Genomic DNA, 12,713 nt, shown 5'->3' on the forward strand with positions numbered 1-12,713 from the left:
AGCTTTATTGCTCCTGAAGGCAAATGAGCATAATGGTCACAAATCCCATACATTCAGGATCGGCCCTGTCCATAAGAAATCAAGGTGCAGCAGACTTAACTAAAACTTAAAATAGTTTATAATAAGTCTAATCCATAACACTAGAAGGAAAAGAGATAGAACCATAACACCAGAAGGAAAAGAGATAGAAAGAGAAAAACAGGCTCCTTCTGGCCTCTTATTATAGTTAGCATGACCTTGACTGAAAGAGATAAGAGAACCAGTTTAAGCCAACTGTACTCAGAATCTCTGAAGGAAGAACCCAAACACCATGAACCTTCTGCCTGTTTCTTTCACACAGAGAAGCTTCCAGAACCTTTTGAATTCAGTAGAATAGGAAAGATCTCTGCACATCAGATCAATACTTTCTGCGCTAAGCAATGCAAACGGACAAGAGGTGCCCAGCCTGCTCCAGGGGAGGCAGCTTCAGGGTCTCCCTTACCCCTTGCTCTGCTGCTGCTGGGCAGCTCATGGAGCCAGGAAGTCTGTGCGGCCTTGAACCTCCATTGCTCTTCTTTCCACCTTCTCCCCTCCCTGGAAAACTGCCCCCTCCCTCCTTCAGCCTCTTGCCCCTTCCTTGCCCCTTTCCCCAGGCTTCCTTTGGACTTTCCTCTTCACCCCCTACACCCCCGGGGGGCCTCCCTTGTGGTTCTTTCCAGGGTGCCCACGTCTTCCACGGCCCCCACCCCTGGGTGCCCTACTGCAGGCGAGTCCCTGCCAGGGGGAAACCTCCCCTCCCCAAGACATGCGCCACCTTCCGCCCTGCCCCCTGTGGGTCTGGGCACGGCTCACCACTTGTCCCCCCCCCCCCCGCTCTTCCTCCAGATCCTCCAGAAACCAAGCCATGACCTGAAGCAGCAGCTGGCCGCGTACTCCAAGCGAGTGGCCGGCTCAGTGACGGAGCTCATCCAGGCAGCGGAGGCCATGAAAGGTGGGTGCTTCCCCTCTCCGGAAAGGACCCCTCTGAAGCAGGAGAAAGTGAAGCCAGTAGGGGGCAGAAATGCCCGCCTGAACAAAATGGGTGGGGGTAAGGGAGGGGTCTTGTTGGGGCTCTCTGTCCTCCTGACTCCTGCTTCCCTCTCCCACCAGGGACGGAATGGGTGGACCCTGAGGATCCCACCGTCATCGCAGAGAACGAGCTGCTGGGCGCCGCTGCCGCCATTGAGGCTGCCGCCAAGAAGCTGGAGCAGCTGAAGCCGCGGGCAAAGCCCAAGGTGGGTAGCTGGGCTGCCCCCAGGAGGGCCCCTGGGCCCCCCAGATGCCACCCTCACCCATCTGCCCAGGGGCTGCTGCTGGAGGCCACCCTAGTCCCTCCCAGGGGTCTGTTGGCCTGGTCTCTGAATGTGGGGTTTGGGGAGGCTTCGCAATCCTGCAACAATGCCAGGTGATCCCCCCCCCCTCTCTCCCCACTGACTCTGCTCTCCCCCCAACAGCAGGCAGACGAGAGCCTGAACTTTGAGGAGCAGATTTTGGAGGCTGCCAAGTCCATTGCGGCCGCAACCAGCGCCTTGGTGAAAGCAGCCTCAGCCGCCCAGAGAGAGCTGGTGGCCCAAGGGAAGGTGAGTCCTGTGGACTGGGGGGTGGGGGGCGGACAGTGGCTCATGTTCTCCTGTCCTGTCCCCTTTATAAAGATCTGAGGAATGAGATCATCACCCCACTCTTACTTACCATCCCAGGCCGCCCATCTGAGGCCACATTGTTCTTTCTTTTATCAGATCAAAATGACCAGACAACAGCAAAGGTTGCTAGGTTTATCGAGGGCGCAATGAGATTAAGGGCCACTAGCTGAATGATAATCTTGGTCATTTGATTGCCCTTTTTACCCATTGCTGTCTTTTTTTATTTGTATATATATTTTTTATATATGTTGCTTGTTTTATGTTGCTATGGCCGTTGGCCATAGATAGTTTATCTATCTATCTATCTATCTATCTATCTGGGGGGAGGCCTGGCCTCTTGCGGACCATCTGGGCTCACCCCCCTCCGCCTTCTCTGTTGCCAGGTGGGTGCCATCCCTGCCAACGCCCTGGACGACGGGCAGTGGTCCCAGGGCCTCATTTCAGCGGTGAGTATGAAGGGGACCAAGGGGGGGGGGAGGCTCCTTTTCCCCTGTAGGGGCCGCAGTTCCCACTTGCAGCCACTTTGCAGGGGAGCCTGGGTGAGCTGCCGGCCGGCTTCCCCCTCCGCTCACTCACTTTCCTTCCTCCCCTGCCAAGGCGCGGATGGTGGCCGCTGCCACCAACAACCTGTGTGAGGCGGCCAATGCGGCTGTGCAGGGCCACGCCAGCGAGGAGAAGCTCATCTCCTCCGCCAAGCAGGTGGCTGCCTCCACCGCCCAGCTGCTGGTGGCTTGCAAGGTCAAGGCGGATCAGGACTCGGAGGCCATGAAGCGCCTACAGGTGAGCAAGTGCGGCCTCGGGAACACCCAAGTCGGGCGCAGGGAGGGGGCCCGATGCTGCCCACCGGCCTTGCGCCCTTGCAGCACAGTCCTGGGAGGTGTCACAGGACGGCCCTTGCTCTGAGTTTTCCCATGGGGGGCCCTCGTTTTGTGACTTGCCTTGCAGGGGTTGGACTAGATGACCCTTGGATCCCTCCCAACTCTCCAAATCCTGGGAGCAGCAAGTCTTCAAGGGTGGGCAGGAAGGGCTTGTGGGGGCCATGTCTTCCCTGGCCCCCCACACTGCCGACCCCTCCCTCACCCTGCACCCTGGGTCCAGCATAAGCCAAATGGGGGGGGGGGGAGTTGGATGTGGGCAGGGGAAATGGGCAAGGGCTCCTGCGAAAGGACAGCGCAGGGCAGCTCTGCTCTCCTGCAGTTCATGCCTCGCGATGTGGCTGTTAGAATATTTTGCCTTCTAGGAAGGTTTTATTTCCAGACTTAATCCCAGCCCCAACAACAAAATAATAATAATCATCCCAAAAGTTTCCTGCGTCTGGTTTGGGGCAGGCAGCCAGGGCTGGTGAGCCTCCTCTGGCCGGCCGCTTCCCGCCCCCCATGCCTGTATCCTGAGGAAGAGTCCCAGCCCTCTTTCTCTCCCCCCCCCCTTCCAGGCCGCTGGCAACGCCGTCAAGAGGGCGTCCGACAACCTGGTGAAGGCAGCTCAGAAAGCAGCCGCCTTCCAGGACCAGGAGAACGAGACGGTGGTGGTGAAGGAGAAGATGGTGGGCGGGATTGCGCAGGTGAGTCCCCAGGGAGGGCTGGGGGGAGGAGAGGGGGCCGAGGCTGCCTTTGCAGGCAGTTGGGACTCTGGCCCCCCCAGTGGTTGCAAGCGAGGAAGGGGGGAGTGCCAGGTGCCCCCCCCCCAGTGCAGGCACTGCTGGCAAGCAATGGGGCAGCTGCTCCCACCCTCCACCTGACGGTCTCCCCTGCTCCCCCCCCCCCCCAGATCATTGCTGCCCAGGAAGAGATGCTGCGCAAGGAGCGGGAGCTGGAGGAGGCACGCAAGAAGCTGGCCATGATCCGGCAGCAGCAGTACAAGTTCCTGCCCTCGGAGCTGCGGGACGAAGGGCCAAACTGAGCTCCGCCATCGCCTCTGCTCCTGAGCACCGCCGCGGCCCCACCCTGCTCCCCTATTTAATGCCGACACCCCCGCCCCCAGCAAGGACCAGCCAGGCCTCCTCCCGAGCAGGGAGAGATGGAGGCCTGCCACTGCCCACCCTGCGCTTACCCTGCCCCACGGCCCCCACCACATGCCACGCTCTGGACTGCCCTTCCAGGAAGAGCGTCAGGAGGGGGGCAGAGGCTCCCCAAGCCCCCTCGCCTTTTCTTCCAGGAATCTTCCTTCCTTGTGCCTTGGCTACTCAGCCTGCCTCTCACTCTGGAGGGTGGGGGGTCGCTGCCTGTGGCCTGACTGTGCAATGTGGATTAGACTCCACTCCAACCAAATATTGGGTGCCTTAAATGGGAGCCAGGGGGGCTTGGAGGCAGCAGCCCCCCTCAGCCCCCTCTCTGCCTGCTGCCCCCCAGGCCTCTGCACCCCACTCCTCTCTTGTCATAGCTGCTCTTTGTTCCCAAGTGCCTGCCTGTGTGGGCCCAGAACAACCCCCCCCCCGGTTCTGGCACCCACTTGCCTGCCCCCCTCCAGGTCCTGCCCTGACCCCCCTATTATAGCAGCAGCAGCAAATTCGCTTTGTGCTGCAAACCCCAAAACCACAAGGCTCGACACCCCCTTTTTTTGAAACCCTCCCCCACACACTTGCTGAGGCTTCTCACCTTTTGTAATTTTGATACATCCATAAGCCGCCTGTGTCCTTTCTATGTCAGGGAGTCCAAGGGAGGGGGGTGGAGGGACTCCTGTGTCCCGGGGGGTTGAGCTAGATGACCCTTAGGGTGCCTTCCAACTCTATACAGTCGCATGAGTCTATGGATTATGGGGTGTGTGTGATCAGCACACAAAGAACCAGACACGCCCCCACCCCACCCCCCAGGCCTGCAAAGGGCCTGCCTTGAATAAACTGGCTTCCCTGCAACTTCCGTCTCTCGGTGGTGTGGAACAGGTGCAACGCCCCCCCCCCCACAACCTTTGGGTCTCTCTTCCCCACTCGACCATCCTGAGGGTGATGCATGGGGCTCAGCTGCGGGGCAAGAAGAGCCTGAGGAAGATTGGAAAGAGTTTCAGAGCCAGTCTAGTGCCTGCCTTATTCTCTGCAGCCGTAAGCAGGGAGCCCCGCCCAGCCCCACTCACACATCTCGCAGGCAGCCCTGTCCGTCCCGTCCCAGGAGGTGTCACTCCCATTTGCTCCTCTGAAAGGAAGAAAAGCCTGCTGAGACACGGGGGGGGGGCGGCTCTCTTTGCAGAACATGCACAAATGCCGGGCACCCAGCCACCCTGGGCAATCTCAACTGGTCCTCCCTTGACCTTTGGCACATGTCCTTGAGCCCCCAGTAAGGGTGTGTTTACTCCGTATTACAGATCTCCCTATCTCGGGGACTGTCCCCCTCAATATGCACACTCATGTCCTCTGGGGGCAAAGTTGTCTGCTCACACCAATCACAGGCAAGATATACAGAATAAGGACATAGAAGAACAAGCCTTGCTGAAGCATAGCCAGCATGGCTTCTGCAAGTCAAGTTCTGTCTCATGAACCTCTTGAGAGACAGCCAGGCTTTGCACTTGGGCAGGAAGAACCAGTTGCACATAGATATGGGGGGGGGGACTTGGGGGTCTTAGTAGGCCATAAGCTTGGCATGAAACAGTAGCAAGATGCAACAGCAAACAATGCTAAGCTCTTCTAGGCTGCCCCAACATAAATCTCGTGTCCAGATGGAAGTCCTAGCACTGCCCTCTTCGGCCTTGGTCAGAGCACACTTGGAGTCCTGGGTCCAGTTTTGGGCACCCCAGTTTAAGAAGGATATTGACAAGCCAAGCTGGAATGTGTAGAGAAGGCGACTGAGATGATCAAGGGTCTGGAGACCAAGCCTTGGGAGGAACGGTTGAGGGAGTTAGGAATGTTTAGTCTGGATAAGAGGAGAGACTGAAAGGAGATATGGCGGCCGCCTTCAGATAGCCATAAAAGGCTATCACAAGCTTGTTTTTTCCTGTTCTGGGGTGTAGGACCCAAACCAATGGATTCAAATGGGAATAAATGAGTTTCTGACTAAACAGGAATAACACTCTGATGGTGAGAGCTGTTCAACATTGGAATGGACTCCCTCAGAATATGCTGGGCTCTCCCTTCCTTGGAGGTTTTGAAACAGGTCAGCTGGGCATCTGTCTGGGATTCTCTAGCTGTGATTCCCGTGTGGCAAGGAGTTCGGCTGGAGGAGGAGAAGGATTTATTGTATTTCTATACTGCTCTTCATCCAAAGATCTCAGGGTGGTTTACAACATAAAAACACAAACATCCATACCATAATAGCAAAGACATTGCAACACACACCGTTTAAAAGGCCTGGGAGAAGAAGAAGGCAGGAGTCCCTTAGTTCCCACTGGCAATAATTGAGTCTCTCCCACCTTCTTGGAGGAAGCGCTGCGCAGGGAGGCCAGCCAAGCTCCCCCAAGAAGCGAGAGGATGAAGGGGCCCCCAGAGCCTCTCTGCCCCAGGACACTCAGTGCAGCGCAGCCTCTATCTGCTGCAGGAAGGAATGAAGACTATTCTGTGTGGCTTTGCTTCCTCTCTGAAGATGGTGCGGAGCGACCTTAGGGGACCAGCCACAGGTCTGGCATGGGGGGGGGGGAGTCCCCATTTGGGAAATTGGGCTGAGGGGGCGAAGAAGCTCCTTGGCCGCCCTTCTCTTGCACAGCCCAGAGTTCCCTCTAAGGGCACCTAAGGGGGTGGGGGCGCCTTCCTGCAGACGAGGGAAGGGTTCAGCCCCCCTTGGCTGTCACAGGGAGCTTTGCCCCAAGGGAGGGCATCCAGCAGTCCTTCCTCCAGCCCCAGCAGCAAAGCTCCCACCTGGGGGGGGGGGGTAATGGAGACGTCCAGGGTGCTGGGCCAGTGGTGGTCATCATCGTCTTTTCTAGTGCGGTGCATCATTCAAAGTCCTTACAATTCTTTCCATTTCAGATTGTCACAACAAAACCTGTAAAGAAAGGGGGGCTGAGAGGGAGCCCCTGGATGGCCATGAGAAGTTGGGCTTGCATGGCCCAAAGTCTTTACTGGGGCTACTGGTATGATCCAGGCATAGTTAACCCTTGGAACTCCCTCCCACAGGAGGCAGGGATGGCCACCAACTTGGGTGGCTTTAAAAGAGGATTAGACAAATTCATGGAGGAGGAGAGGCTCTCGATGGCTCTGCTCTGCCTTCTGAATGCCAGTGGCTGGAAGCCACACGAGAGGCCTCTTGGGCTCAGATCCACCCTGTCTGCTGGTTTCCCATGGGAAAACTCTCTATCCGCTGTGAGAGCAGGATGTTGGGCTAGAAGGCCCATTGGCCTGATCCAGCAGGCTGTTGTTGTGTTCTTAATGTAAAGGACCCCTGGACAGTTAAGTCCAGTCAAAGGCGACTCTGGGGTTGCTGCACTCATCTTGCTTTCAGGCCGAGGGAGCCGGTGTTTGTCTACAGACAGCTTTCCAGGTCGTGAGACCAGCAGGACTAAACCACTTCTGGCATAGTGGAACACCGTGACAGAAGCCAGAACGCACGGAAATGTTGTTTACCTTCTCTCCACAGTGGTACCTATTTATCTACATGCTTTTGAACTGCTAGGCTGGCAGGAGCAGGGACCGAGCAACAGGAGCTCACCCCGTCGTGGGGATTCGAACCGCCAACCTTCTGATCAGCAAGCCCAAGAGGCTCACTGGGTTAGACCAGAACACCACCTCCATCCCTGTTCTTTATGTGCCCCCTGCCCAGCTGGTGACCCAACTGGCTTGGCACCTCCCTGCCTCTCTTGCAAGGAAGGCCTTCTGGCCCCACAAGACCTCACCCACTGCACTTCCTGAGCCCCACATGCAGGGCTCTCCCTCTTCTCCCTCATCTGCTGCAGTCCTGAGGCATTTATTATGGGAGCGTCTCCTTAGCAGTTGCAGACTTCTGTAGCCTGGAAAGAATGCCAGGTATGGCATGGCGCTGCAAACACAGGCAGCAGGAGCAGCCAGGGCCAAATCTGGCCTCCTCCCAGAGGGGGAGGGGAGCCCCTCTGTTTGTTGGGCACCTCAGTCCTGGCTCTTCTGTGGGGGTGCCACCAGGCTTGTCTTGACGGTGAAACAGCTGGGCCAACCCCAGCTGGCAAAGGCTCCTCTCACCTGACTGGGCTGCCCAGTTTGGGAGGCTGAAAGGAAGGAAAGACATGGGGTATTTTCTAGGCTTCCGAGGGGAACCAAACTGAGGAGCTCTTGGCCACCCACTCCCATCACCACTTTGGATGCAGAAGTAACAGAGATCACCATGGGTGGCAGTTCATGCCTCTTCCACTGGGAAGTGCAGCTTCTTACAAGCCAGGGAAGCCGCTCCAGCTTCTGCTGAGCCATGCACAAGATTCCTGGGGTCTTGGCCCCCAACCAGGGTCTGTGTCTCTTCCTGCTTCTTGCTTCTCCAGCAGCCCACAGAGTCCTGCCCACTCCTTCCCAGCACACTTTTAGATTTCAAAAAGGACAGATTTCCCTGTGACATCACATCCCCATCCCCTTGGCAACCTGCCAATTCATTCTCCTGTCTGTCCATTCCTGGGGGGCACAGTTCTTTTGCATTGCCAAGGCCCCAAATGACTCCATGCTGGTCCCCCATTGTTGCTCAGTGGCTCTGCAAGAAGAACCCATGGATTCTGGCGCAGTTCTGCAGCTTGTCTTTTCCCTTCATATCCCAAATATTATCTAAATACTACCATTTATTACTTTCTAATATTCACTAACAGACTCTGGTCCCCCAGCCATAACACTATATATTTTACAGTACTTTCATATTGTGAGTCATCTCAAATAAAGTCGTCTTCATTGCAGTTCCTGAGGCCCACTGAGGCTGAGGGGTTCTTGTGTCTTTCGCAGAGCCCTTCCTGGGTCTCCTTGGCTGCTGCACTCAATCCTCCCTGTGAGGAAGCCCCTTGTCTCCGTCAGACTGAGCCCCAGCCTGGCCCTCCCTTTGCCATATGGGCTTTGAGCAAGCAAGAAGGGAGAAGGTGTCCTTTCTCATGCTTCTCTCTGACCTCCGTGGATGCTGCCATCCAGCCCTCCCAGGTTTGGGGCCTGGGTGTGAACCTCAGGCTGCTTGGGCAGTTGAACCCTGCCTCCCTCCTCTGCCAAGGCTGTTGCTCTGTCGCACCCTCCCTAACATCCTAGCATCCCCCCCTCCAGGATCAAGGACAGACCAGCCTGCCTGTGCCCCAGAAACAGCCAGTACTGTACACTTGCAGGCGGCCACTGAGCTGCCAGCAGCTTCTTTTGAGTTCCCCACAGGTGTGCAGAAACAGCAGCAGAGACTGTGGAGGGAAAGGGCCATAGGGGCTCAAGGGGAAGAGCCCCACCTTCCCACGAGGAAGCCCCCATGGCATCTCCAGGCTTTGCCTTAAAGCCTGAGGAGCTGCTCCTGTGCAGCAGAGACAACCCTGAGTGCTATGCCTGCCCCAAGGCCTGCGAGGCTAACAGGCTGATATCTGCTAAGTGCTCTAACTTAATGGGACCAGTACCCAGAGTGGTTTCCCTTGCCCCCCCCCCAGTCCACTTCTGGGTGGTCCTCTCTGTAATCCCAGCAGCAATAGCATCCTGGGGCAGAGGACGCAAGGGAGCTCTCCTCCCCCCACCTCTGAGCAGGCCCTGTTCTTCTCCCTTCCTCTGAAACCCCCATCTCTTGGGGGGGGGGCCTTTTGCTGCTCCTGCCATCAGGTCCCAAGAGAGCTGTTCCCAGGAGATGGGGAGAAGCCCCCAGAGCAGGCCCTGCTCCCAAGGCAGCTGGAGCTGTGCCAGAGGTGACGTTATTGGCATGGGGAGGTGGTCCTAATCCTCAGCTGCCTGCGCTGAGCCCAGAGCCAGAAATAGCCCCCCGGGGCTGATCTGAGAGACAGGTGGGCCGGTGGACAGGCAAGCAAGCGGGTGCCCCAGGAGGAAGGCACCCCTTCCTCAGCCCCACACCTGTTCCTGGCTCATCACTCCGAGGGGAATTAGGGAGAGCAGGAGGCAGAGGAGCACCTTTGCTGCCCACGTTGTCCTGGAGCTGCCAGCAGCGTGGGGCACACTCTGCCCTCGGTCGCTGAACACACATGCAGCACCTGCTGTAATTAGACATTCATTAGCAGAGAAGATGGAACAGTTTGGAGGCGATGACAGAGTTTATGCCATTTAAACAGGGAGCTGCAAATGGAGATGCTCCCATGGTAGGAAAGTGGTTTCCAGTAGAGTTTGGAAGGAGTCCTTTCTGGGTCTAGCACTGACCCTGGCCTGGCCTGGGGCTGGGCAGAGCAATTAACAAGTTTGCACAGCCTACAGAAAGGGAGGTTTCATAGAGGGCAGAATAAATATTCGTAAGCAGCTCTCAGCAGAGGGAGCTGGGCAGGAAAGGGCCCCGCAGCCCCACCCGGCAGGCAGCAAAAGGCACTGCATGCAGGACCATGTAGGAAGGGGCTGGGCTTGTCTTAGCCCTTGTGGGCCAGAAGGCCCCATAAGGGGTGGAGGGGCAGGAGCTGCAGCAGGGTGTTGCCTGGGGCTCCACATTGCCAGCAGGCACGCACCAGCAGTGGGACTGTTGAGGACATGAGAAGGGTCTGCTGGATTAGGCCAAAGGGAGCCCACCTAGGACAGCATCCTGTCCTCACAGTGGTCAGCCATGTGCCCGTTATGGAAGCCCACAAGCAAGACCCAAGCACAAGAGGACAATCTGGACTCCCCCCGCCCCTGGTGCTCTGAAGACTCCTGCCTCTGACAGTGAAGGGAGAACATGTCTCAGAGTGGGGGGGGGGGTGGAGGATTTTCCATGCTTAGCAAGGAGATGCTGCCACTCCTGGGCCCAGCTGTGCCTTCCTCCTTGTCTGAGCTCAGATGGAGAGGGTGGGGGCCCAGCAGGCCATAGAGCTGCCTCCCTGGAAGGTCCACGCAGCACCCTCCCTCCATGCATTGTGGAAGGGAGCCAGTGTGTTCTGCTCCATAGAGATTTTGACAGAGGTGGCAGATTGTGTGTGTGAACCGGCTGCCTTTTGCTTTCCTTGCTGCCTGGTGTCATATAATCTTAGAAGTGTAGAGTTGGAAGGGACACCCGAGGGTCATCTAATCCAACCCCCTGTGATGCAGGAATCACAACTACAGCATCCCTTGGCTTCTGGTTCCTGCTTGCCTTAATGGAGGCAGCTCCTACAATAGCGGGAGATTGTTAGCAAAGAAAAAAACAAAGATGATTGAGGGTAATTATCCTTGCAAGTTCCCCCCAGGGACGGGGGGGGGGCAGCCTTCACTCACAGTTTGTCTGGATACCTGGCTCTCACTCTGGCATGGAATGTGGGTTTCTTCCCTTCCCACAAGAATCTGGAAATCTCTCTTTGCCATATCTTGAGGCAGCCCACTTCACCCAGTATTGGAATCATTTGAAATAAAAAGATTAATTTTGGAAGCACGTTCATCTTTATAAGGGAAATCCTGTCCAGAAATGTTAACTTTAGTTTACTCCAGGTTTCAAGGTTTTTTCTAATCTCTAACCAAATTTTTGTGTAGTTATCCTGAAATAAATTTATAAATAAATTTATATTTTGGGGGGGGGGTGATCCAAATACCCAGATACTTCACTTTTTGATAAATTTTCAGGCCCTATGTTTTTTCTAAACCATCCTTTCCCTTTGTTGTTACATTTTTAACAACCAATTTTGGTTTTGTTATATTCAGCTTAAAGCCTGTCACTTCTCCAAAATCTTTAATCAATTCCAGCACACTTTTCAAACTTTTTTTAGGGTTTTCAGTCATAACAAGTAGATCATCAGCAGGAGGGGTCCAGATTGAGGATCTTGAAGAAGTGTAAGTGTGTGTGTGTGTGTGTGTGTGTGTGTTTTCTAGGCTAAGGAGGATTTGGGATGAGCCGCAAGGAGCCATAAGCCCCTTCTTCTCCCGTCCACAGAAGCCTGGTTGTGGCTGTCAAACGGGATGATTCACTGGCTTCCTGACGCATGACTCTGCTTCTAAAAAGCTCTGCTATTGCCTGCAGAAGATGGTGCTGATGAGGGCCAGCCAGAGAGCAGCTCCTCCATCTGTTACCAGAGAAACTCCTCAGGCCACAAAACCATCACACACACACACACACACAGAGAGAGAGAGAGAGAGAGAGAGAGAGCGCGCACTGGGGGCCACTTGTCTCCTGCCTCCTGCAGCAAGGCAGCCAAAGGGAGAAATCACAGCATAGGAAAAAGCAGTACTAGGGAGTGAGGAGAAATTAAATCCAGTTCACATTTAAAGGAGGATCAATCAAATTTGCACTTTCCAAAACAATAGGAGAAAGGAAAAACAACCTCCTTATTTCTTATTTCTTATTAATAGCTACAAGCTTGGTGGATCAGGGGAAAGCTTTGGATGAAGTTTATCTTGATTTCAATAAGGCTTTCAACAAAGTCCCGTATGATATTCCTGTGGTTAAGCTGGTAAAATGTGGGCTACATCCCAGACCCCCAAGCTGTGCCTGTCCGTCTGGCCTGCGCATGGAGCAGGTAGCATTTCAGAGAAAGCTACCTTGAGGTCTTGGCTTTCAGCATCCTACGTTGGGCTTCCAGGACCTCGTGTCTTTGGTGCCAGCAGGCCACCAACTCCTCCCCAGCCCGATCTCCTAGGCTACCTATGCAAGGGACAAGGGCTGCTGAAGACGTCCAGCTGGATCCGTCCGTGTTGCAATGTTCTTTCAGGCCAGGCCGTGATAATCCCACAGCCCCTCTGCCACCAAGCCAAATGCCAGACTGGCAGGGCCTTTCATCAGGGAAGCAAGGACTCTCCTCATCTCCCCCCACCCTCCCCTTGGCCACAGTGCTGGGTCAGCCCCCAAGGGGCAGTCAGCCACCCTGGCAGAGGCCCAGGAGCCCAGCCCTCCCCCTCCTCTCCAGCTGTCCTCTGACCATCTGACACGGGGTCTCATCCAGGTAGTGATGATTACTCAGAAGGCCAAACTCAGTACAGGAACTAGCTTGAAACTTGAAATGCTTGAAACTAGGCTGCCAAGCCTTATCTTTTCTGAGCAATCCCAGCTAATGAAGGTTAGCTGGCTTCCCCCTCTTAACAAAGAACTAGGCAACAATTTATAAAGTCAGCTTAAAAATGGTGTTTACTTACTTAAC

The 12,713-nt window shown here is 55.5% G+C and overlaps 1 protein-coding gene across 3 annotated transcripts in view; it reads left to right on the forward strand.

Annotated features, from left to right (window-relative positions):
- The window catches only part of TLN1 (talin 1), a 54,808-nt gene extending 50,299 nt beyond the window's left edge, over nt 1-4,509 (forward strand). For all 3 annotated transcript variants that reach the window (XM_081881327.1, XM_081881326.1, XM_081881328.1), the window contains 7 exons: nt 865-970; nt 1,129-1,253; nt 1,473-1,598; nt 2,042-2,104; nt 2,256-2,438; nt 3,091-3,219; nt 3,426-4,509. In XM_081881327.1, the coding sequence (XP_081737453.1) occupies nt 865-970; nt 1,129-1,253; nt 1,473-1,598; nt 2,042-2,104; nt 2,256-2,438; nt 3,091-3,219; nt 3,426-3,557 (864 nt within the window). In that variant the 3' untranslated portion in view covers nt 3,558-4,509. The remainder of the gene's footprint in view (nt 1-864; nt 971-1,128; nt 1,254-1,472; nt 1,599-2,041; nt 2,105-2,255; nt 2,439-3,090; nt 3,220-3,425) is intronic.
- Nucleotides 4,510-12,713: the final 8,204 nt, after the last annotated feature.

Source organism: Podarcis erhardii, assembly GCF_964252035.2.
Source record: "Podarcis erhardii genome assembly, chromosome: 11".
Classification (NCBI taxonomy): domain Eukaryota; kingdom Metazoa; phylum Chordata; class Lepidosauria; order Squamata; family Lacertidae; genus Podarcis; species Podarcis erhardii.